General features: G+C 33.4%; 1 protein-coding gene across 15 annotated transcripts in view; it reads right to left on the bottom strand.

Annotated features, from left to right (window-relative positions):
• Positions 1-25,788, bottom strand: part of LOC126741664 (voltage-dependent calcium channel type A subunit alpha-1) — a 771,245-nt gene that overhangs the window by 156,901 nt on the left and 588,556 nt on the right. For 11 of the 15 annotated variants that reach the window (XM_050448203.1, XM_050448188.1, XM_050448198.1 and 8 more), the window contains one exon: positions 13,639-13,749. The exons of the other annotated variants lie outside the window; for them this stretch is intronic. In XM_050448203.1, coding sequence (XP_050304160.1) covers positions 13,639-13,749 — 111 coding nt within the window. The remainder of the gene's footprint in view (positions 1-13,638; positions 13,750-25,788) is intronic. 15 annotated transcript variants of the gene reach the window in all.

Here is a 25,788-nt window from a genome sequence, read left to right as displayed (position 1 = left end):
GCTGGGATAGACTGGAATCAATTTGGAAGAGATATCCATTGATGTCATATAGGTACAAAAGTTCTTCTTTTTCATCTTGGTTTTCTTTAAAGCTTCGCAGTTTGATTATAAGAAAGAAACAAATTCACAAAAAGTGTAAAATTAGTGGTCAACAGCAGGAATATGATGAATTTGTATTTTTGAGACATCAATGTGTACTTAAGAGAGTTGTGCTATCAACAATACAATAATAAGGTGGAAATGAATCTCGCTGGCAATTCGGGGTTCTTACTGGTCATATATTCAGAATAGAAAAACTGGTTTTAGCCTTCCCTCCAGAATGACATACAATAACAGGATTAGCATAAATATCTCGGATACTGCAGATATGTTTGCAGAATAGTTTTTATCCGTCTACTCGGATGAGCAAGTCAATGACAAACCATCTTTGGATTTTGATAAATCAATTTGTCTGAGCACTTTACCTCTGTCAACGCAGGATGTTTATCAAATTATTACTTTCTCTAAGAATAAGCTCTGCGCTAAACCCGATGGGATTCCGGCATTCTTCCTAAAGAAATGTGTTTGTGTTCTTACGAAACCGATACTGTTCATTTTTAATAAATCTCTAGATACTGGTTCTTATCCCACTCTCCTTGAAGTTATCCAAAACCCATTTTTAAATCTGGTAGTAGAAATAAAATTTCCAGTTTTTTGAAACTTCCAGAGTTTTAAATCTTTATTTAATCCTAAGCAATTTGAATTTATAAAAGACAGATCTACTGATGGTAATTTAGTGCTGTATGTCAACTACCTCTACCGCTGCTTGGAGAAGGGACTTCAGGTTAACTCGATATATACATATTTTTCCAAAGCAAAAGCTTTCGGATTAACCATGGGGTACTCTTGCAGAAGATCAGTAGATCTACAGTAGATCTCGAGAAAAAAAAAAAAAAAAAAACAAGATTTTTATTGTTGTTTTTTTCCCGATAACGGGTAATTTTTTGGTTTATTTGGTGAACGTATATGTTTTTTGTAATGTTCTGTATCTGATGATGGCTGTTTACACAGCCGAAATGCATAATACATTTACCTAAGTGTCCCACATGCATTTTTCTTGGAGATTAAGACTTCCCCTATTTGTTATCCTTTGACCTTAATTTGTTTTTTGATTAGTGCCACTTGAATAGAATGTCCCTTAATATCAATAAGTGCCATAAGATTACTTTTTATAAGCAAAGAAACCCTATTTCTTTCCCTTATAAAATAAACAATGTAGCATTTGGTGTCAAAACAGAGGTTTCTGACTGAGGAATATTTATTGACTCTAGGTCGTCTTTTAAAAGTCACATCAATCAGGTGACCGGTAGGGCAATTAAAATGCTAGGTTTCATCCAGCGGTCTACAACTGATTTGTCTTTGTTTACCTTTAGATTACTTTATTGCTCTCTTATTAGACCCATCTTGAAGTATGGCTCAATTGTGTGGTCCCCCTCATATAACTGCTACATTGAGCAGATTGAAAAGACTTAAAATAAATTTTTAAAGGTGGCTGCTTTTAGATGCGGTTACAGGAGACAGGAGTATTACTATCAGTGGGTCAGGGATAATCTGAACTTACCCACATTAGAGTCATGAAGAACATTACTCGACTTATGTTTTATGCATAAGGTTTTAAATGCTACTATAGATTGTGCCGCGTCTTATCTCTTTTTAAACTTAGGGTGCCTTCCAGATTAAATAGACAATCAGAAATATTTTCAGTCCCATTCCACCATACCAATTATGGTATTAATAAACCAATTACACGAATGGCTCGAATTGCTAATGGTCTGTCGAGACAGGTAAGATTTTTCGACTCTAAGATTACATCTTCATGTTTGTATGGGTATGCTATGAAACAATTTTTTAAATGGATTTCGTAAATAAATAAATAAATAAATAAATAAAATATTGATAATAATAGTATAAAGGATTCAACGAAATTGGCATATTTAATAAGTTATCTTTCTTTTTGACTTGACGCACTTGAGTTATTTCTACTTGACGCTACAATTATCTATAAAAAACTAGTATGCACAAATGTGATATTCATTACTCAACAAATTTGCCTTTATTATAATGATAACATAAAATAATCATATGGACCAAAAATCCTCTTAAGAATGTGAGCTCTTCAGCGAGGTTCATTTACCTAAAAAGGATATTAAAAGTTGAAAACTTAATTCAAATATTTCATATATAACGCATACTTTAACTTATTACTTTAAAAACTTGTAAGCATGTATTTCTGGGTTTAAAATAAGTTTTTCCTGTGCTTCCTTTAAATTCGTTAGTTCTTTTATGCATCAAGAATATGATAAATTTCTTGATGTTGTTAGCACGCAATCTTTAGTCAGTTGTGTTATTACTGTTATAAATGCTATTATTGTTTTTTTTTATAAATTGAACTGAAAGTTTTGAGCAAGAGGTGTGTGGCTTAGAAGTAAGCCATATAACTATGTGGAGCTAACTCCCTCATCGGTTTCCAGTAACCATAAACGCGAGCGCAACATATGTGTATTGCAAGCTAACCGGCTATACACCAAACATCAAAATTTGTTTTAAACATTATATTATACTCGCCATCGATAATTGATCTTGGTCACCTGCCAAAAACCAACTTTCCACCTGTCAAACAATGCTGTTTACATTGTTTGACAGGTGGAAACTTCGTTTATGACAGGTGACCAGAATCAAATACCGATGGCAGGTACAATAATACACTTGCCATGCATTTAGTCAATACCAAACAAAAAATTCCCTATACTGATCTTAGTGAAGAGTACCGCCCTAGCTGCCCTCACTGTACATCCACCTATATTGATAACGATACGTAAAGTTAAAACCAGAAAAAAGAACTTAATCAACCTTGTTATTTACTTATCTGTGCACACTGTTATTTGAAAATAATATTACCCGTACCTCCTAAAACTGTCAAGGGATTTTCTTAAATATTTGTCCGGATATTAACAAATAACTAAATTAATTTCTGGAAGTTACAAATCTTTACAAACGAAGATTTCTTTTGTGAGAATCTAATAAATAGTAAAATATTAAAAAGGTCTCAAAACTAAAAAAAAAAAATTCGTAAAAACAGCCTCTCACTTTAATGATGTCAAATTTACTATTGACATTATGTAGATTGATATTTATGTAGATTGATTTATGAGGGTTACAATCCTTCGTTTATAGAGGATGTCATGCAGGAAGAAAATTCTTTGTAGTATATATGGGTCAGTGGAAGACTAGAAAAGCACCAATTCATAGAAAACTGGAAAACATACACCGTCAACCAGTGGTAAAATTAGTATAGGAGAAGAATCAAACCGGCAGAAAACACCTTGGAAGACACAAATTGCGCTAGAAAATTAACCTGTCGGCATACTTAAGAACCCTAAATATCTCCAATGCCGATCAGCTTATGTTGGACAAAAACCAATGAAGACAAATCAAAAAGATCCATCCGGGGTTGTTAAAGCTACAGAGAGAGAAAGAAATTTTGCAGTAGTTGCGTCAATTGTAATCGTTCGCAAAAAAATTGTTTTTTTTTTTTTAAATAGCAAGTACCCGAAGCTGATATTTAACTCGCTACTCAATACATGACTTATATGGTACCTTTTAAAATTCAATATCCTTTTTTTTCAAAGGATAAATGAGATGCTTGCCCAGGTCTATGTGATAAATCAATGGCGAGGGCTGAAAGTGATCTTTATTCCAAAATTAGGACTACACGGACCCCATGCGCCATAGATCAATCAGCCTCATTAGTTTTCGGATTACCGTCTATGCAACAATACGCCTCGTGAGGAATGTGCAGGCTGCTCTGGGAAATATAAAGATTTGTCTTGGTGCGTTTATGGATATTAAAGGAGCGTTTGACAAGACTGCCGTACGCTCGAAAACCGTGGCTTAGAATCCTGTTTGGTTAGTTGGACAGAGTATCTGATTAGATGGACACCATATGCCCTTGAAGACCTATTATCTACAAAGGGGTTTGAGACCCAGATATCGGGCAAAAAGGAGTGACAGAGAGGGCTCCAATAGGTCTGCATTTATAAACAGGGTAACAATTTGATACAGAGATGGTTCCAGAATGAACGACTGTGATACTAAGATTGCTTTCTGAGGTCTTATAAAAATGGCGGTTAAAAAGCATATGAAAATTGGGAATGAAAAGTTGCAAAGTAGGCATTTTTTGATACGTATTGGAATAAACTGTCACCAATAAATTTGGTATGTTGGACTTGATCATTAAAGTCATCAACACTTCTTAGAGCAAAAACCATTCTACCTATCTTCTCCTTGTGTATTATTATTCTGGTCGATATAATAAACCATCTCTACAGCAAAAGGGTCTACCGCCAGTAACAGATAGATAGTGGTGTCATCAGCAAAAAGGATTTAAAATTTGTTGGAGCCCACAAGGAGCAGATTATTTCCTGCTTTGTTGACTCCACACCACTACAGGGTGTCCAAGATAAGAATCCTAAGCATGGGGATCTCGGTACCTGTTGGAGATACAGCTTCGGTTAAATTAGGAAAAAGTTGTGCACTTTGAAGCGTATTTACATGCCGTCCAGAAACTTCAAAAATTTCCATGGCCTGCTGAGATATTTGGAAAAAATGGAAATTTGCTAATATCGATTTTATTTTTTCCTGGCTTTATTTTAAAAGATATCAAAAAACTATTGACACTTTCTCATTGAGACTTTTGAAGTAGTACGTGATGGCGCTTTTAAATTTTATATCCGACGTTTCGTTTCCGAGAAACCACCATCAACTTTATTTTTTTAAATGGCGCGAAAAGAAAGTACACCCTGTATCTGATTCCATTTTTTATTACAAATTCAACGATATATCACATGTTACATTTTTTTTGTTAGTTAAAAGGAAAAATACAATTTTTCTTTTTTTTTAAACGTATTATTAAGTAGGCTTTGGAAAGAAATGGTTTGATACTTTGACGTAAATACCTTTTACCCTGTCACATATTTTTTATTAAATATTAATTGCCGTTGTTGTTACCGTGATTGTCGAGGTGTTGTTTGTTGGGTAATTATTGTTATTATTATTTACTGTTGTCGTTATTATTGCTAAAATTGTGTTATTATCTTCAAATATGCCTGGTGGTCATTATAGTCATGAAGAGAAGTTTGACATGCTGTCGTGCTACATTTTGTAATACAAAAATACTGTAAATACAGCAGCAATGTATCTTAATAAATTTCCAGATAGAAAGCAACCATGTAAATCCATTTTATTAGAGTTGGCTCGAAATTTAAAAGAATATGGTTCGTTTAAAAAGCCTGTTTTATCTCGAAAAAAGGAATCTCTTGAAGAAACTCAAAATAATGTTTTACAAGCAGTTATTGAAAACCCGAGATATCAACCAGGCAAATTGAAAAAAATGTAGGAGTGGCAAAATCTACAGCTCAATTATTTTACGTAAAAACAGATATCACCCCTACAAATTTAGAATTTGCCAAGGACTTAAACCTGGGGATTTCGAATGACGTCGGCATTTTTGTGAGTGGTATACACGTGCCTGTGAAGAGGATTTTAATTTTCCATCAAAAATAATATGGTCCGACGAAAGTATGGTCACTAATAATGGTATCTTTAACCGCCGCAATAGTCATTACTGGGTCCAACAAAATCCGCGTGTTACGAAAATATCTAGACATCAACAGGGTTTTGGGTTTAATATGTGGTGTGGAATTTTAGGAACCAAAATACTAGGTCCATTTATTTACCATTATTCATTAACAGCAGAACGATATCTTAATTTATTGCAAAATGATTTAGAAGACTGCTTAGATGATTTACCTCTGAAACAAGTCAATAGCTGTTGGTTTCGACAAGAGGGGCTCCTGCACATAATTCTGGGCAAGTTCGACAGTACCCTTTGCAGCGTTTTCCTGAAAAGTGGATTGGAACCTCCAGTGAAGTGTCTTGACCAGCGCGATCCCCAGACTTAACCCCTTTGGACTTCTTCCTTTGGGGATTTATTAAAAACCGAGTCTATCAACGTTCTTTTGGAACTGAGCAGGAGTTACGAGAATGTGTGACGGCCGCTTTTCAAAGTATTACGCCAGAGATATTGCGTGATGTTTTAACTGCTACTGTAAGAAGATCATACTTATGTCTAGAAAATAACGGAAACCTGTTTGAACACCTGTTTTATATCAAATTTATAAATTGCGTTAATTTATTTGCTTTTTTCGTTATTTTTAAAATGTATTCATTATTTGTTGCATATCGTTAGAAAAATCATAAAACATTTATCTATTACTGGTTACATTTTTTTACTTATAAATAGTACAATGTACAACGCAAATCAATGCTTCATTTAGCTTCATCACTCTGTAAATAGATATTAAGAAAAATGTGACAGACTTGGTAACAGGTATTTACATAGGTCAAAGCATTTGTTTCCAAAGCTTACTTAAAAAATATGCTAAAAAAATAGAAAATTTGCATTTTTCCTTTCAACTAACAAAAAAAAAGTAATAAGTGATACATCATTGAATTTGTAATAAAAAATGGAATCCGATACAGAGTGTACTTTCTTTTCGCGTCATATAAAAAAATAAAGTTGATGATGGTTTCTCGAAAACGAAACGTCGGATATAACATTTAAAAGCGCCATTACGTACTACATCAAAAGTGTCAATGAAAAAGTGTCAATAGTTTTTTGATATCTTTTAAAATAAAGCCAGGAAAAAATAAATTCTATATTGGCAAATTTCCGTTTTTTCCAAATATCTCAGCAGGCCATGGAAATTTTTGAAGTTTCTCAACGGCATGTAAATACGCTTCAATGTGCACAACTTTTTCCTAATTTAACCGAAGCTGTATCTTTAACAGGTTCCGAGATCCCCATGCTTAGGATCCTTATCTTGGACACCCTATATCGGACGCTTTGATACCTGTCACTGATGCCTGTCAGTAAAGTATAATTCTAAGAGTTGGAAACTCTTTTGATTAAAATTATAGAACTTAAGCTTATCTAGAAGGATTCGATGGTTAACACAGTCAAAAGCGTTGCTGAGATCACAGTGATGTATAGTTTAAAATATAAGTATAAAATCGAATATTGGTGCTATTCTGTTACCATACTATTTGAAAAAAACAGTTTTTGTTAAACGTATATTGATGTCATGATTTTTTTTATATAGTTACCTGCTTGCAGAGAGACCGAGACAGTTTCACTACCTCATGAGATGAAAATTTCCCGTAACTAAATTTTTATAGAGGAAGTAGCCCCAAGCATATAAACTTTTTTGAATATCGAGTTTTTCTGATCCACATATATTTATTCAAAAATATACTTTATGATACATTAGTTAGAATTATTCGTGAATATAGTGCCCAATTTATACTCGTATTATCAGCAAATTTGCTAAAAGTTGAACTTTTGCTTAAAAATTAGCTGTTTTTGCAAATTTGCTTCTTACTTATGAAGCAAACAGCAACATAATAAAAATTCTTAGCCAACCAGATTTCTTTGTTCTAATTAAACGTTTGACCGAAGGAGGGTGGATATTATTAAGGTTTATAATGACTATGTTAAAACGCGTTTTTAACTAAAAATTTTAAAAACTATCTAGTGGAGGTATGATATTTAACTATGAGAACTATAGGAACTTTTACATTTATTATACCATAATTTAGAGTTATATTTTTAACACAAGTAAAAATATTATAGTATGCTCAAAGAAATAGATGCATACGAATTTATATGATTCAATACTTCATAAGTTATTTAAGCAAAATATGCTATTTTTTCTAGGTAATTTGTAATGGAGCGAGTATATTGGAAAGGGTGGATTTTATATATCTTTATAGAAAGATATATAAAAGATAATAGATATTTATAGAGGGATATCTTTATAGAAAAAGAAGCTTATTTTAAACCCAGGAGTACATCCTTAAAATTTAAATTTTGTATAAGATATTTAGGGTGTCCTGATTTGTTCGTCCTCCGATAATATCTCAATAAACTGTCATAGACCAGTCGGGAAAAAATATTTATTTTAAAATGATCATAATAAAAAGCTGGAAACAACTTTGTTTTAAATTTTGTATGTTTTTAAAAGTTCTCTTTTTATATTGATAGCCAAAGTATTAGAATGGTTACAAATATATTAATAAATATTTAACTTATCCTTATCTAAAATTTTTCCATAAATCCCCATAATTAATCGCAACATTATCGTGGAGAAATTATATTGTTTTTACTTGAAGAAGAATATTAACCTGACTAAACCTTTATATTTATTAATTACACAATATATTTTCAAAAATGTTCTATAAATATAACAATGAAACCATAATCTCAAATCACATATTAGCAAACAATCAAATCTACCAACGATAAGCCACCACCTACCCTTAGGAGGAATTGCATTTGCAGGTTTTTAATTTTCTCAACCTACATTCGATAATTTAGAAGGGGTACAGGTGCATAAGGGAAGCCATGTTAGGACTAACCCTCATGGCGGAAAAGATTCTGGGATGTAAAGATAAAGTTATTCGTATGATATGTGAACTACAGAGAGACCTTCGACCGGATTCAACATGAGAGATTAATACATATTTCGTAGAACACAGGACTAGACAACCACGACATAATGACAATTCGCAACAAATACTGAAATCACTGTAACTGCAATCGAATAACAAATGGCAATACATCTTATATTAATATTGAAAAGAAAGTAAGCCGAGGTTGCCTCCGTTATTTGCATTGTATATGCAAAATATGGTTAAATAATCGTTAGAAGACCGGTATCATAAGAAGATCGGTATCATAAATAACATCATAAGGTGTAGGACAGTGTAGTCATTGGAAAATCCGAGGAACAGCTGCAGGCATAAATTTAACGCCTTTGAAATCTGGATTTACAGACGAGTGCTCCCTATAGCCTGAGCAGAATAATGAATGCAGAAGTTTTAACTGGAATTAACACCCGCCCTCAGTTGACAAGTTTTATGAAGGTACAGAAAACAGTAAATCCGGAACATGCAACTAATGCAGCATGAGGAGTATGAACAACTACAAGTAATACTAACAGGAACAATTGAATGTAAACAAAGTACAAGGTGTTCAAATAGGGTATTAGCACTTTATTTGTGCATTTAATCTCAAACGTGGCAACGCCGCCACTTACGATGGGAGTCAAAATGTAAACGGGTTCAATGAATTTCAGTTGCAATGGAGCCGTTTACCGGAGAGCAACGCGCTTTTTGTGTACGTGCATTTTACCAAAACAATAATTCAATCGTGACAGCACGCCGTCTATATCGCGTTCATTACCAATTACATGATATTCAATTATCACCTTGCCCTGATGTTATTAGAAAATGGATCAGAATGTTTGAAGCTACTGGATCCACAGTTGAAATTCATAATCCAGGCCGCCCACGAATCGTAAGAAGTGCAGAAAACATCGAACGAGTACGTCAATCAGTCAGAGAGAATCCAACCTTATCTGTACGGAAGCGAAGTCGGACGACTACTCTTAAAAGATCATCTTTACATAACATTTTGACCAAAGACTTGCATCTGCATGCATATAAGATACAGGTAGTGCAGGAATTAGAACCGAGGGATTAGAATACACGGTTAGAAATCACTGAAAATCACGGCAAGCATGATGGACCGATTCGTCGATTTCAATAACATTTTATTCAGTGATGAGGCTCATTTTCATGTAAATGGCCACGTAAATAAGCAAAATTGCAGGTACTGGTCTGACGTTAATCCTCGCAGAAAACACGAACGTTCATAGCTGTTCAACAATTATTCCCCAATAAAGTCATTTCAAGAAGAGGCAATATTAACTGGCCCTCTAGGAGCCCGTACCTGTCGCCACTTGATTGTTTCTTATGGGGTTACCTCAAAAGTAAGGTCTACGAGAATAATCCAGCTGATACAAATCAATTAAAGCAAAATATCCAGGAGCAAATAAGACTAATATCAAGGGAAATGTGTGGACGGGTTATCAATAATCTTCGTTCTTGATTTGAAGAGTGCATACAGCGCAATGGACACCATTTAGACAAGATTGTTTTTGGTTCATAAATTTCCATTGACTACATTAATTTGCCATAAATAAGTGATCATAGAAATATAATGTGTTTTTGGTTTATGCAAACATCACATTGCTGATCCCTTTTTGGACACCTTGTATATAGAGAAAGAAAAAGTGCTGGCTAAGAAATATAAGGGACTGGATAAACATGGTTGGTAATACCCTGATCCACTGAACCCAACATAGAGAAGTTTCCATAGTGGTAGCCAACCCCAACAGAGACAGCACCTGAGAGGATATTCGATATTAGAAAGATCCTACGATAGAGCTTTAAGATAAATTTACTGATTGTTGGTTTAGTATTTAACCAATGCTGCATTTTGTACTACCTAAATACAATAAGATCCGAAGAATAAGTGAGTGGCCTTTCTGGTCATAGAGGAACGATTCAACACTGTTTGCTAAAGTCTTTTTAAGAACTTGCTCTGGTAAGAGAGAACAACCAACACATGAATGCTGAAAGAATAACTTCCCTTCCTACAAGAGGAGATAAAATTGAGGCAAAGTGTAGAACTGCGCTAAATGCTCATAAAAAATTGACGTTTATTCTCTTCTATGGTTACTTTTGCTTTGATGGTCTAATAGGTAGTCCTTGTGCAGAAAGACTTTAAGATTCTATCTCTTTGGGCCTCCAAGAGATGTTAGAAATCATAATTAAATGGTTGGAAAAAGAAGAAATATTTACTAACCTTCAAAAAAATTAAGAAGCCACACATGGCTTCTGGAACTGGCGCATATTCTGCATCAGCTCCAGAATATTTTAAAGTGTGTGCAAGTGTGTGTGGCTGTCAAAACAGCTTCAGAACCAGAAAAACTAAAGAAGTGAGGCAATAAAACGATAATTCAGTTCAGCACTGAATCAGGAACTAGGAACCAGATAAGGGAACCGCTTTACCTTAAGCGGAAAATACAAAAAAAACGTTTCTCCCAATCAACTGCTCTATAAAAATTAGAAGAACTTGTACAAAGATTATTTACTTAACGTTATATTTTTATAAACTTAAAAAAACTTAGTCTAAGTACTGTATTAATAAAGGATTTAGGTAGGGTTATGTAAGGATATAGCGATGTTTGTTTTCGTCCATATGTCGTCTATATCAATAATATATGAGGGGCTTCACGCATTGGAGTAATTTAGGGAAATTAGATTTTGTGGTTTTTGGAACAGAAGCCATAGACCAAAATATCTTAAAGAAACCATGAATTTTAATTCAATAAAAATATTTAAAAAAAATTGATCATAATGAGGTAAGTTTGGTGAATAGTATCAGCGATTGTTCTACAAAGTTTTACCTTGTACTTGATCTGTAGTAAAGCTAAATAGCCAAGTTAAAACTGAACCTCTAACACCCAGATGTTGGAGATAAGATCAAAGTAAGGGATTAAGAAGCCGTTCTGTCAAAGGCCTTCAAAGAGCCCTAGTATAGACATGTAAGTTAGCAAATATAATCCACCAATAAAAATTCAATCTTTCTTAGCAGGACCGCACTTATTATAATGGTTTTCGCTACAAAAAATCCATGTTATATTTTACCTATTTAAATTAATCAGAATTCTAAGGAAAGCGGAATATATTGGGATTACTCTGGACAAAACGCTAAACTGGAGCTCACATTTTATCTCAAGAAAACAATCAAGAAGTCAAAATTATCACCTTAGGAATCCTCCGAAATAAACCTAAAAGCATAAAACTAAAGAGCCTTTAAAGACTGGTTTCCCTTACTATAGCTATGGGTGCTTATAGAGGGACACCAACAACTGCCATAGAGGAACTAAGTATTTCCTTCCAATTCCTCCTACTGGAAGATGCTTTTAGCACCACATATAGGCTATACTATGCATCAAATTGCAACAAGAAACATAGGACATTGAATTGTATGCAAGGTGGCTGACAAATCAGCAACAAAACCTTCATATTTACTCAAGTAGGCATAAGAAACCATAATACATAGTCTGTTATTATGTGACAATAATGTGATTGTCCAGCACTGGTGAGAACTGGGCAAGTTATCCTTCTCCTCGCGCAAAAAAACACTTTTCTCAATCAACTGCTTAAAAGAACTTGTATAGAGAATACTTACTTAACGTTAAATTTAATTAAATCCAGGAAAACCGAGTCGCATAGCAGATGAATGTGTTACCAACACAGGATTTAATCGGGGTTGGGTTGCAGGGTTGTTTTTCGTCTTCATACACTTAACTCTTGTCAATATCGTGAAGAACGGAATAATTTAAGGAAATTAGCAAAAAATTTGTGGTTTTTACAACAGAAACCATTAATCAAAATATCTTGATGCAAACACAAGTTGTAATGCAATAAAAATTTGACATTTCAAGTATTAACTTAATCCAGTGGTACTTAACAAGCAGAAGTCAATATGTCCATTTTGAGAGTGGTAAGTCCCAGAGTTTACTGATGACACTTGGCGTACCGAAGGGGTCGGTCCTTGGGCGCATTCTCTTTCTGATGTATGTCAATGATCTTACCAGCTTGATCTTAGTTGCTAATTAGTCATGTAGGGACTTAGGAAAACAAAATTTAAAAAAATTATACCATAATCAAGAAAAGGATTGAATCATGAGGACTGATTTGACAATGAGGTTCATCTGGTGGATATTATTAGAGATTGTTCCATAAAGTTTTACCAATTGAGTTCGATCTGTAATAAAGATAGACAGCTAATTTAAAACTAAACCTCCAGCACCCAGTTGCCGCTGCTTAGATTAATACTATGGTTAGTTCTATGAAAGGCTTTTAAAGAATCCTAGTATAAAAATTCAATTTAATAAATACAATCAATCAATACAAATTTATTCTTTCCTAGAAAGACAATATTTACTTTAATGGTTTTTCCTACAAGAAATTCAGGTTCTTTACTTGTTCAAATTAAATAAAATTAAAGTACCACTAGAGGGTGGTAAGACTATCAACTTGAAAATTATTTCCATTCATTATAATGATCTTTCCCGAACGCGTTACAATAAGAGGCTAAGGAGATAGTTGGAAGAGGAACATAATGGGATACCCTGTTTAAATTTGCCCAAATTTGTCAAAAAATAAAACGAAAGTCCATCTGCATCTATAATAAGCAAATCATTTCAAGAAGTAAAATACATGACGGACTTTGGTTTATTAAAGTAACTACAAAAATCAAATATTAATCGCAAAAAGCCTTTCCTGTACTTTTTTTAACAAATATTATTCTTTTTTCAACAAATCGATTAAATTACATGAAAAGAGTAGAAAATCAACAATATAATCAAACCTATGTATATGTCTACTTACTATGAAGGAATTAACATAAAGTATAGGGTAACTATTGGCAGATAAATAAATCAATTTAAAATATAAAATAACTGCCTAATCTCAATAAATTAAATAAGCAAATTTTAAAGTTAAATAAAACATCAAATTTGAAGATACAGTTACTGCTAAGTAAATTTGCGCAATTAAGAACAGCATCTAAATAGTACTTCATCTAAAAAAATCCACAAATAAATTAAATAAGAAAATATTTACCTTAAATCCAAAGGCGATTAGCTTCAATATGGTCTCGCAGAGAAAAAAGAACGTAAAAAGTATGTTCATTACGGCCAATATGTCGGACAACAGTGGCGGGGACTGATGGTACTACAATAAAAAACTTGAAAATGTAGCGCTTTCTCTAACTACTCAAAAAAAAAGCGTAAAAACTGCCTACCTTTGAGACAGGAACTTATTGTATAAAAGTCGGCAACTCATCTGAGAGTCCTGATTCCAAAAGTGTTGTGTTATGTGTGAAAATGGTTTTATTTCCCAAATAAGTTTAGTCTTAAATATAAATACACAAGAAAAATCTACTTTTCTTAATTTACTCTAAAACTAACAAACATTTTCTAAATAATCTTTGAGGTAAAATGAAAGTCCTTCAGTCTCCCTCCACATATTTATTAAACATCAGTCAGTTACTAGAATTCACGACCTTCGGACACAGCGGTGTCGGTCATCAGGGGGTACTGAAAGGAAATATATTTTGAACAAAGAAATAAAAAAAACAGACACTGAAGAAAACTTAAAATTAATATAAGGTACACTTACAAAAGTTTGAAATTGATATAAGTTATACATGCCAGGTTTTAAGTCCATGTCAAAAAACGCTAATTTTTATTTATTTATATTCTATTGTTGGCAAGGATAAAAAGAGATGCCAATAATTGGGCCGAATAGTATGATTAAAACTTTTCCAATTGACATTCTGTATATTATACAATGTAATTTGAAAGTTATTCCCTCCTAAGGAGCTCCTTCGAAAAAAGCTTGTTTTAAATATGAGTTTTCTTAATTTTTGAAAGAAGGGTCAATTTTCTTGAAAATGTACGTAGAATATACGTAACGTACGTAAATATACAGTGCAAGTTTTAAAGCAAAATTGACAAATGAAAATTTCAAGATGGCTGCTGGGCACCATGTTGAAAAAAAAATTTAATGGAAAGGGTGGTCTTGTGGCACATCATTTTGAATCTCCTGACGAGTAGTTTATAACCCTACAATAAATATTCAATATCTTTACCTACTACAAAATGGTGGTACATTTAATAATTACCTGAATACATTAACATTTAACTTGATATGTCGAATAAATACATTGAGTTCAATTGGGAAGATGCTGAAAAAGGTTGCCTTGTACTTCTTGACACAAGAACATTCATCCGAAATTTCACACCGAACATTTTCAAATACACTAACATCGATATTTCTACAAATATTCGTTATTGTCTGTTGTAAATTCAATACTAAAGCAGGTTCAGTTTCGTACACCGTTTGCTTTAAATAGCCCCATAATAAAAAGGGTAGAGGTGTCAGATCTGGCGAGCGAGCTGGCTATTCTACAGGTCCTCGACAGCCAATCCAACGACCGGGGAAATTGTTATCTAAATGGTTCCGAACTTGTCTGGAGTAGTGTGGTGGAGCTCCATCTTGCTGGAATACAATATGCATATCGAATTCATTAGGATTCGTTTCGACAATTTCGGTGATTAGAGGGTCAATAGTATTTTTCAGCATATCCAAGTACAATTCCCCTATTAAATTTTGTTCGATGAATAAAGACCCTACAATATGGTTTCCCAATATCCCTACCCAAACGTTTATTTTTTCTGGATATTAAGTACGAATTTCCCGGGAGACGTGAGGATTGGTGTCACTCCAATGACGATAATTTTGTCTATGAACACTACGGTTGAGAAAAATGTACATTTATCACTAAAACAAATACTATGGAGATAGGTAGGATGCCGTGCAATGGTTTCCATCATAGTTTCGCAGAATTCTGTTCTTCGATGATATTTATTTCTTTTCAAAAGTCTCCATACAGTAGAAGGACAAACCTCATGTTTATTCACAACGGAGGAAGTTGAATGTTAAGGTTTAACTATCATCTCACCAATTATTTGAATTTGCTTTTTTCCGAAATGGGCAGAGATCCTGGGGGAATTTGTTGTACTACCAGAAGTTGTAAATTTAGATACGAGTTCCCGTAAATATTTTCTAAAAATAAGACGATTCGGGAAACGATCGTTGAAAATCCTTCCGGTTTTGTGAAAGTTACGCGTCGCACCGTAAATAAAAATCGCTTCGATTTTTTCTTCCAATGGACGAGAATTGACCATTTTAAACTAATACCACTAAAACCGAAAACTAAATGAGAATATTTTAACTGCACAATGATATTTGTTTTCGTATTGATATTTTTATCACTGTCAACAAAAAAAAAACCAAACTTTTATCGAAATTATCGCTGTCGCTGTACATACCACAGAGAATAATAATTATTTGTAAAGATATGCATGTCAGTGTTTTGGTATTCAGGTAATTATTAAAAGTACCACCATTTTTTAGTAGGTAAAGATATTGAATTTATATTCTAGGGTTACAAAGTACTCGTCAGGAGCTTCAAAATTATGTGCTACAAGACCATCCTTTCCATTTAATTTTTTTTTCAGCAGAGATATTACTGAAGGTAATACCAGTCTTATTTATTAAACGTCTTATAGTAGCAACAGTCCCTACAGACAGGAATGTTGCTATAAAAGTAAATGCTAATAAGTACCTTGAATCTCCTTCAGCCTTCAGAACAGGAAATCTGCAGGTTATTAAAACCTTATCATCAGAAAACTCTGTTGAATATAGCAAACCGCTTATGCTATAAGACACAACAAAATATTCAATGCACTTACTGACTACCGAGATGACAATAGATACTCCTCTTATCCTACAACATATCTACAACCATACAACTTCAAGTGTAAGAGTTACGAGAAGACCAATAAATTGCGTGGCACAGACTTATGTCGCTGCCGCGTCTCTTCTATATCATTTAGTTGTCCAACGTACACAGAATCGACGTGGCGCTGACAATCGCGATCTTGCCCTTGCCATGTCGTTTTCCAATCTCTCATGGCGTAACAGACGTGTATTACCATTTATATATAATAATTTTCTTTATATGGAATTAGGGCACATTCTAATAAACACATGGTCAGGTACTCCCTGATACACTCCCTGATACTTTTTGGATTTGAATTATTCGTCCTCGTAACTATTCCATCCCTTCTGTGTACATACATTGATATACATACATGAAAATTCCAAAATGGCGCCCAGCAGCCATCTTGAAATTTTTATCTGTCAATTTTACTTTAAAACATAGTATTCATTCATGAATCGCATTATCTTAAGTTTCAATATTTTGAATTAATCCGTTCAAAAAGTAAAGAAGTGGAAGACATTAAAGAAAAGCACTGTATAATAACGTTTTGCTAACACATTTAAATTTCTACTTCTTTTAACCCAACCTAAGTCGACCACCAATTTGAATGCGTACAAAAAAAAAAAACGATTTTTAAACGAGATTTAAAACTGAAATCGCATATGACATTAAGCTGCATTGGCAACGTCTTTGAGTCGAATAAATAGAATGAATAGATGAGACCATTTTACACGAGAAGAAAAGAAGAAGATTTTGTTTTGACATTTGAATTTTTTTCTCATGAAAGTCTAATGGAAGCACCTTGTCACTCTACTTGGTGTAGTTTTCTCCCAAGCAATAGATGGCGCATTGATAAATTATGGTAGACAAGGTGCTTAGCTGCCATATCTCTGTTCGTAAAATTAAAATTTCCTTTGAAACCGTGACTTTATGTTAATTCATGTTTGTTTATAACAGTAAATGATAGTGATTTTTGCAAAAACTGCTTTTTATTTTATGCTATTTTGTCCATTTTTGTTGCATAATTCGCCTAAATTTAAAAATATATTGTGCAGAGTAAAGACTATTAAAGAATAATGTATTTCTTTAAAAGAAAAACTCTCTGTAAACAACAGTCAAATTTTAATCCACAAAATATAAACCTCTAAGCTAGCGCTTTCGCCAAAAACCAAATAGTTTCCTTTTAGCCTAAAGAGGGCACTGCAAAATACACACATCAAGATGGTCTACGATACAGGGAGAGAGAGCCGTTCTATTTTTAGACAAAAAAAATTGTTTCCAAGATAAATCGTGATTTATTATTTGGTGGAAATTTCTTTCAATATACGTTATTACATTTATCATATTAAGTTATTTATATTGATATTAAGTATATAGTTAAGGCGTATAGTATAGTAAGTATATCTTTAAGGCGTATTTGGAAAAATTAAAAAATGTAACCAGTGCAATTTTTGCTGCAGTGCTTGGAAATTAATTCAATTGTACATGCAACATAGATAATATGCAAAGGCAACATCTTGCTGTTGCATCAATAACAAGCTGTTGGTATGATAGAGGGTGACGTCGCAACAGCTGCAAATTATACCAAAACCATTATAGGAAGGTGATGTGAGAGAAAGACATACCAGTCCAACGAGAGCAGCAGAATCTATAAATGATAAGTTTATTCGCCTTCAAGTATACAAAACTTGAAAAATTATTACCAACCAGCTAAAAAGTGAGCATCCAAATGTTCATGGTATAAGTGTCACTGCTAAAACAATAAAAAATAAATTTTGTGAAAACCATGTCTTTGTCAGACGTCCCATTAGAACTTCAGTACTAGAAATCTTTACCTAGAAATCGCGCAAGGAGATTGAGATGGGCCGAAGAACATCAGAGTTACGAAGAGCGTGTTTGGGCATTCTATTGACCGCTGAATCAAGGTTTACGTAGTAATTTGAGAAGGGTAAAGGTGTGGTCTGGCAATACATCTCGTCTGCAAACTATTTAAGAATTTGACAGGTACCGACGCAAAACTTTGATGGTTTGCGCTTGAATTTTTATCGCTTTTCGAATTAATCTGGTTCCCATTGAAGCTTTTTTATTATCAAACGAATATCGGGATCAAATTCTGGAACACATTGTTACAGAATTAGGTAAAAATTTTATATTTATGCACGACAATGAACATCCGCATGTTGCGAGAACGGCTAAAATGTTTTTGGAGAAGCACAACATTTAGGTTTGATATGGGCTGTACATTCCCTTGATTTAACTACTATCAATCACGTTTGGTGTATGTTCAATAGGCATATTTTAAATTAAAGGATAGTGTTCCAGGTAAGGTAAGAGTTGCAGAAATCTAGGTTCGAAAAGAGCAATGGCTAAAAATTGATCAAAACGACATTGACATTTTTAATAGGAGCGTGCCAAGCAGATGTTGAGCTGTTATCAATAGCAGGATGGGCCACAGGCTCTAATAACAAAAACTTTTTCTCTTTTACTCTCTTTTTTTTGCACCTTTTAAAAACCAACATTATATCAGACATATTTTCTTCAATCTACATCAATGTGTACAAAAAATATTTGCGAGATTACCACGTATAAGTAAAATTACACAATAACTTCCCTAAATAAATATATAATAAAAGAAATTCACAAAATTTGTAAATATTATAATCATGTAGTAGCGATGTGGTTAATAATGAATCAAAACATAATCGTCTCAAGTACCCTAAACTAAGCTGTCATTTTAAACTCAACCTACTCGAACCAGTGTCTTACTTTAAAGGAATCAAACCCAACCAAGTGCAACCTAATGATGATAATTCAATACTATGCTGGGCCAGTCTAATATTATTTAAAAAAAAACTAACTATATAGCGAATAATATATAATTCTATTTAATAAAATAGAATAACGGCTATGTACTTGTATAAAGAGGAAAAGTACATATCGTCAGATATTCTTTTCTTGATAAGTACGTTTCAGGCTACGCTCTTTCAGAAGCCAAGAGAGATTAGAAGTAAAGTAAGTTATGTATAAAAATTTCTACGTGGAGTAAAAATTAATAGTGACTATATTACATTAATAACGAGATGACCAAACAGGAATGAGTTATTGAGATAATTAAGAACTCAAGAAATCTTAATCATCTTGAAATATCAGTGCTAGACAATTCAGATCACGTGACAACTTTACTGTCTACAAAGTTTGGCACAAATTGAACAAAATCTTGACCTAGCCTTTGCGCAACCGAGATTCGCAATAATTATTAACTTCCCTGTTTGAAAACCAGACAACATGATATTAGACCAAAAAAAATAAGCAAAAACATACAACATTAATATACTGAGTAGAGCACCAAGGTAAAAACGTTTTAATTTGAATGGTGAATACCGTTTTAATTTGAATGGCACATACTCACTCGAATTCTAAAGTGTGAATTACTTCCTGTAAGACTCGAAATGTAAGTTCGAAAGTCAGTTTAATCAATTATTCATACAACATGCACATTATTTTGCATACGACTTGGATTAGAACAATTTGAACCTGGACGGCTAACTAATAACTAGTAATTCTTGTTAATAAATTCATTATCTAGATAGTACTAGTTGTAGAAACCGTATTAACCAGCCTTAACTCAGTTGTGGCTCCACCGGCGAAATCGAAATTAGTGTGAAAGCATGACCTTATTCCATTATTTCTACCAGTTTACCGAAGAAGATACGATAGGTTTTTGAACTTACTGTGGAACAAGAAGTAAACCAGAAAGATGATCCAAGGCCAATTAAATGTCCATAAAGATGTAGATTTAAGATACATTCGTTTCAAAAAGAACATGTCCGGCCTTTTATTACAAACTTTAATGTAAGTTTCATGAAGATGTCATTATCAAAATATCTCCGAAAGCTTGTATTTTGGCCCGATCCTTTGAACATCGAATACGTTTGAGATGTGATGAGTAGAATGATAGAACTTGTTCCGCACTCTACAAGGAATTGATGTCAGCTGCCCAAAAGGAAATACCTCAGAATTCAGTAGTATACCTAATCAGAAATATCAGTACGATTGAATTGAAGGTTAACAGGAATTTGTAATGGTTGGAAAGAACGTTTAAAAAAAATATTTTTTTTTTATAAAAGACAGCTGCAGCTTATTAACACGTTGACTGCTACTGATGAAATATAAGGCTAATTCAATAACCAAACGATTATTAGAATTGTTCGAGGTCTTTGTGAGACGCCCAGAAACTAACTGAGGCAAAGTCTTCACTGCCGAGTAAAATTCTTATTTAAGGTCCATACGTAAATGACGCATATGTACGCCATGGCCGTATGGTAACAAACTATAGTCGGCTCGTTTTCCCTAACGTAACGGATTATCTCGGAGTATAAGTGGACCGGTTAAACAATGAATTTCTTATCGCCGTATTATTCACTATTTATATTGAGTACCCAGAGGTTAAAAAAGGATTTTAAATTCTGGGAAATGTACTTAACCCAAATATAGTGCCGAAAAAATAGGTTAAGCGGATTATTGTACCTGAAAGGTGATAATTTGCCTCATTGGACAAATAAATACTTTGGTGGTCTATTCTATTCCTTTTGATATTTTGAAGTAATATTATCAGGCAATTAATTAAATTTACTTTGTGATTTTTTAATTTTTAAATTATAGATTCGCAAGAAGATAAACATATTGCTAAATATCGGCTTCTATATTCGGGTGAATGTCGTTTAGTTTTACAAGTACAAAATTATTTTAAACAAGAAAAAAATAACATGACATCTGTTTTGGCAATAAAAAAGCGGACATGGGATGCATGCCAGATCTCAAGAAGCACTTTACATAAGATTTGCAATATGGACGAAGAAGAACTGGACAAACCAAATAGAAGAATCTGTCGACATCCAAAAAGTCTGGCCTACCCCAAACAATTAAGAGCGAAATTACAACCATTATTTATAACATGTATAAAAGTAAACAATACGTGACGATGGCTGTCGTACTACAAATAATAAAGGATAAAGAATTCTAAAGAATTTGGAATTTTCGTTACAAAAAAATGAATAATCTGACAGTACCGTGTGAACTTTCACATGTAGTGACAAAAAGATCAAATTTTCTGACAAAATATCTAAAAAATAAAAATTTGAAAGATCCCAAGCAATTTGTGTTTCTAGATGAAACTTGGATTTTTGCCGAGGGGAACTCAGCAAAATCATCATGGCAAGATGGTAGCACGCAATGCTATCCCAGCAGCAGTTCTAGTTATGGAAAAAGGTACATTGTACTACACGCAGGAAATGACGAGTGCTTTATCTCCGACGCTAGTTTGATTTTCTCTTCGGCGAAAAAAACAGACGACTACCACGGAAATATGGATGCCGATATTTTTGAACATCTGTTTGAAGAAAAACTCCTCAAACGGTTGGAAAATCATTCTATTATAGTTTTGGATAACGCCTCATACCATTCCAGAGTAGAAGAAAAATTTTCCACTAGCAGTTGGAAGAAAGAGGAAATAAAAACGTGGCTAGAGCAAAAAAATATTGCTCATGACGATATATTCTTAAAGGCTGATTTTCTGCGGAGATGTAAAACGTACAGGTATGATAAGAAGTACATCATCGATGAGATTGCTCTTCAATATGGGTATGAAGTTCTGCGATTACCGCCTTACCTTTGCCAATATAATCCAATTGAGTTGATTTGGGGTATAGCAAAAAACTATTATGATAAGCACGCTTCCAAAACAACCGATGAAGCCAGTGTCCTTAATTTATGGAAAGAATCCTTACATCAAATAAAGGAAGAAACGTGGAGAAAATCTATAAATCACACAAAAAAAATTATAGCTAAAAAGTATCAAACCGAGCAAGTGATAGACGAGGTACGACCCCTAATTATACGCCCAGACGACTATTCAAGTAGAAATGAATCTAATTATTCTAACACTGACATATTAATGAATTTAGTTACAGACTAAACTTCCTTTAATGTTATAATTTTTTAATGTTTATATTTTTGCTCCTCTGTTTATATTTTTTAACGTTTTTTTTAAATATAATGAGTCTTTTTAGCCTATTTAGGTCTTTCTTTTAATTATTTTAGTAGAAAATAAAATATTATTACTTACACCCATAGAAATTAATACTAATACCCATCAAATTAAAAAAAATCTTATAAAAAAATAAATTAAAAAATTGTTTGAGAGCCGCTGGTTTCTTAACCGAAGGAACTTTTATTACTTATGTGTAGGGTAAAGCGTGCCGACTATAGCATGACGTTCAGGAACGTCATGGGCGCTCAACGTGTTAAGTTCTGTTACCTGTTCAGAAGCTTAAATCGAAAACGCAATAAAATTTGGCTAATGTTGAGAAATAGTATGATGGTAATTCTTGTTGTATTTTAGACGCCGATAATATAACCAATAAATGATACATCTTATGCAATACTATAACCAGTTGTCCCTAATGATTATCGTTTATTTAATACAATATTTTTCCTCTAGGTAAATTTTGCCGTATAACATCCTTTAATTAATAATTTACTAATATACATATTTTGTGCCAATTTTACAATTTGCGATTATATGTCAACCAATAATACTCTTAATGTCTTAGAAACCTAGGAATGCTTTATGAAATTCATGATCACTTGTTTAGTTTGCTTGATCTGCTATTGTTTGCCTCTTTTTCTTTTACAATTTACTTTTTTGATGAAAAGTCTTTGACTGCCTGCCATTGTTTGTATGATTTTATGCTTATTATTAGATTTAGAATATCTACTAGATAATAAATGCAAACTAATTATGAGAGAAAAAAATCTCTCACTCGCTTTTAAAGAATAAGAAAGATACCGTAATTTGCGTAATTATAATGAAAAATATCGTAATAGAATTTCTTTTCACTCCAAGAGATTTCAAATAACTAAAGAATAAAATAATAAAAAAAAATCTAGTAAGATAATAGGCTAGATGAGAGAATAAATATAATAAGGGTTTTGTAAGAACAGTACTTTGTAATAAATTCCGAGACCGTTTTACCACTATAAAATATAATATATAGTATATAATTTATAATAATATATAATTTATAATCAAAACTCTTTATTTTACTTTCGACATGTATTTCATTAACGATAAAATACGCGTTCATCAGAATATTAAAAATTTTAATCTTCTCTCTAGAAGAAACCCAAAGAAGCACGTGAAAGTAAAATAAAAAGTTTTGGTTAATAGTGAAACTGTTATGTGATTTGAGTGTCACACCAAAAGTTCCAACCATAGTACTACGTGTAACAAATATTTAAATAAAGGTATATTTGGAAGTTTATGAGGAAGCAATAGCTAATTCTAAAAAGTTGATGCAAAGCAAGTGGTATTAGAACTACGAGAATAAACAGCTATTATTTAAATAGTACCGCGCGTGGACCGCTCACGCGAGTATATCATGAGTATTCGCAGAAGATACTAAGACCGGATGCATAGGATCAGAAATATTATTTGTAATGTTATCGATATAAAAGTTGAATCTTAAGTGCACTGTTAATTGAGCACTAGTGCGATACAAGAAATATGACTATAGCTGAATAGCCGCTTTATGATTTCACTTTACCTGGCACAATTCCTATTTCTACTCGTGGAAAATAAAGAACCCGGACAAGATTAATCGAGACACTGGGTTCTATCTTTTACTTATAAGCTTTTAGCTCGTAAGCATCAAAGCTCCGCTCACCAGAGGTAAGAACGCCCCTCGGTGTATATTTTCAATTTGCCAACAAACACCTATTCACGCTCTGCTAAATGCTAGCAAGAGGTCTACAAGATCCACCTCTTTTATCACTCCTGTTTGAACTTGTGCGACCTTCACGAATAAGATTAACCAGACTAGACGAGACAATAACTTTGCTCAGGTGTGCAAGGCTATCTACAGCATTTATTGACATGGAGAGACTAATGGAGACTATAGGTTAATCCGGGAAAACACAAGCGATCATTTTTACCAAGAGTCGAAATCAGCACCACGGTAAACACTGAGATGGAAAGATGTTCATCTAGACAAGTGAAGTACTTTACATCGCTGACTAGTTGAGACAGATAAATAGAGACATATCAAAAGCAGTTCGAAAAGATGTAAAGGATTATACCAACAAATGAATAACGAGGACTAATTAAATAGTATGCAAGCATGAAAATGCTTAAAAAAAACTCTTTGGAAAAACGGAGTTTAATAAACTGGAGAATAAATCCACTACAAATTAAAAAAAAATCATGTATATCATAAAAAACTTTTATTATAGCTGTACAGTGAAAAATCAAATAAAAAGGATCTCCAGACAATCCTTAATATCCTTAATTAGGAATCAGAAAAGCTGCTGGAAATAATTACCTTGGAATGTAAGAAATAATTATTAGATATAAAGAACGGTAAAGCTCCTGGTGAAGATGGCATTGTGATCGAGGCAGTCAAGGAAGTGATCAAGTCAAGGAGCAGAGATATTACTGAAGGTAATACTAGTCTTATTTATTAAATGTCTTATAGAAGCAACAATCCCTACAGACAGGAATATTGCTATAAAAGTAAATGCTAATAGGCACCTTGAATTAAAACTTAAGTCCTATTAGCCTTCAGAATAGGCAATCTACAGGTTATTAAAACCTTATTAGAAAAGCCCGTTAAATATAGCAAACCGCTTGTGCTAGGGTTTTTGGACTATGAAAAAGCCTTTGACTCTATAAGACACAAGAAAATATTTAATGCACTTGCTGACTGCCAAGTTAACAATAGATACTCTGCCATCCTACAACATATCTACAACCATGCAACAGCAAGTGTAAGAGTATATGAGAAGCCCGATAAATTTAAGGCTCAATTCACACTGGACGTTAGGCGAGGACGTGCCACAGACTTAGTGTACGACCACTCATAAAGCGGGTAGCGGAGAGAAAGGCGGAGAGTACTTCGGATACTGGCTACTCATGTCGCTGGTTTAGTAGCTTATTTTAATTGTACTTAACCAAAACTCAATACGAAAAAACCTAATACACGCGAAAATATCTCTACCGAAAAATCCAATGAAATGGTAGGACTCGATACATACCTGTGGTTCCCCGCGCCTTTAGGTGGCTCATAATAAATCAAATTCATTAATCTATTATGCATTTGGGGTATGACAAAACACTTGACAAGACCAAGGAAGGTGTTTTGCAAGTAAAAATTTTCGTGAATTCGGTATATCACAAAATATAAATTTACACTTACTAGCTACAGGGGTCATGTTGAGCTAATGGTCAAGTGGAGCGCGTCATGAGTACTCTAGAGAAATATGCTAACCGTTGTTGAAACTAAGCAAAGATCTTGGCAAGATGCTATTGGTGAGATCCAGCTGGCACTGAATTGCACGATAAATGGCGTTACTAAGGCTAGTCCATT

Source organism: Anthonomus grandis, chromosome 10, assembly GCF_022605725.1.
Source record: "Anthonomus grandis grandis chromosome 10, icAntGran1.3, whole genome shotgun sequence".
Taxonomy (NCBI): domain Eukaryota; kingdom Metazoa; phylum Arthropoda; class Insecta; order Coleoptera; family Curculionidae; genus Anthonomus; species Anthonomus grandis.
Note: the sequence above shows the minus strand (reverse complement) of the source record. Positions and strands in the feature narration are given on the sequence as shown.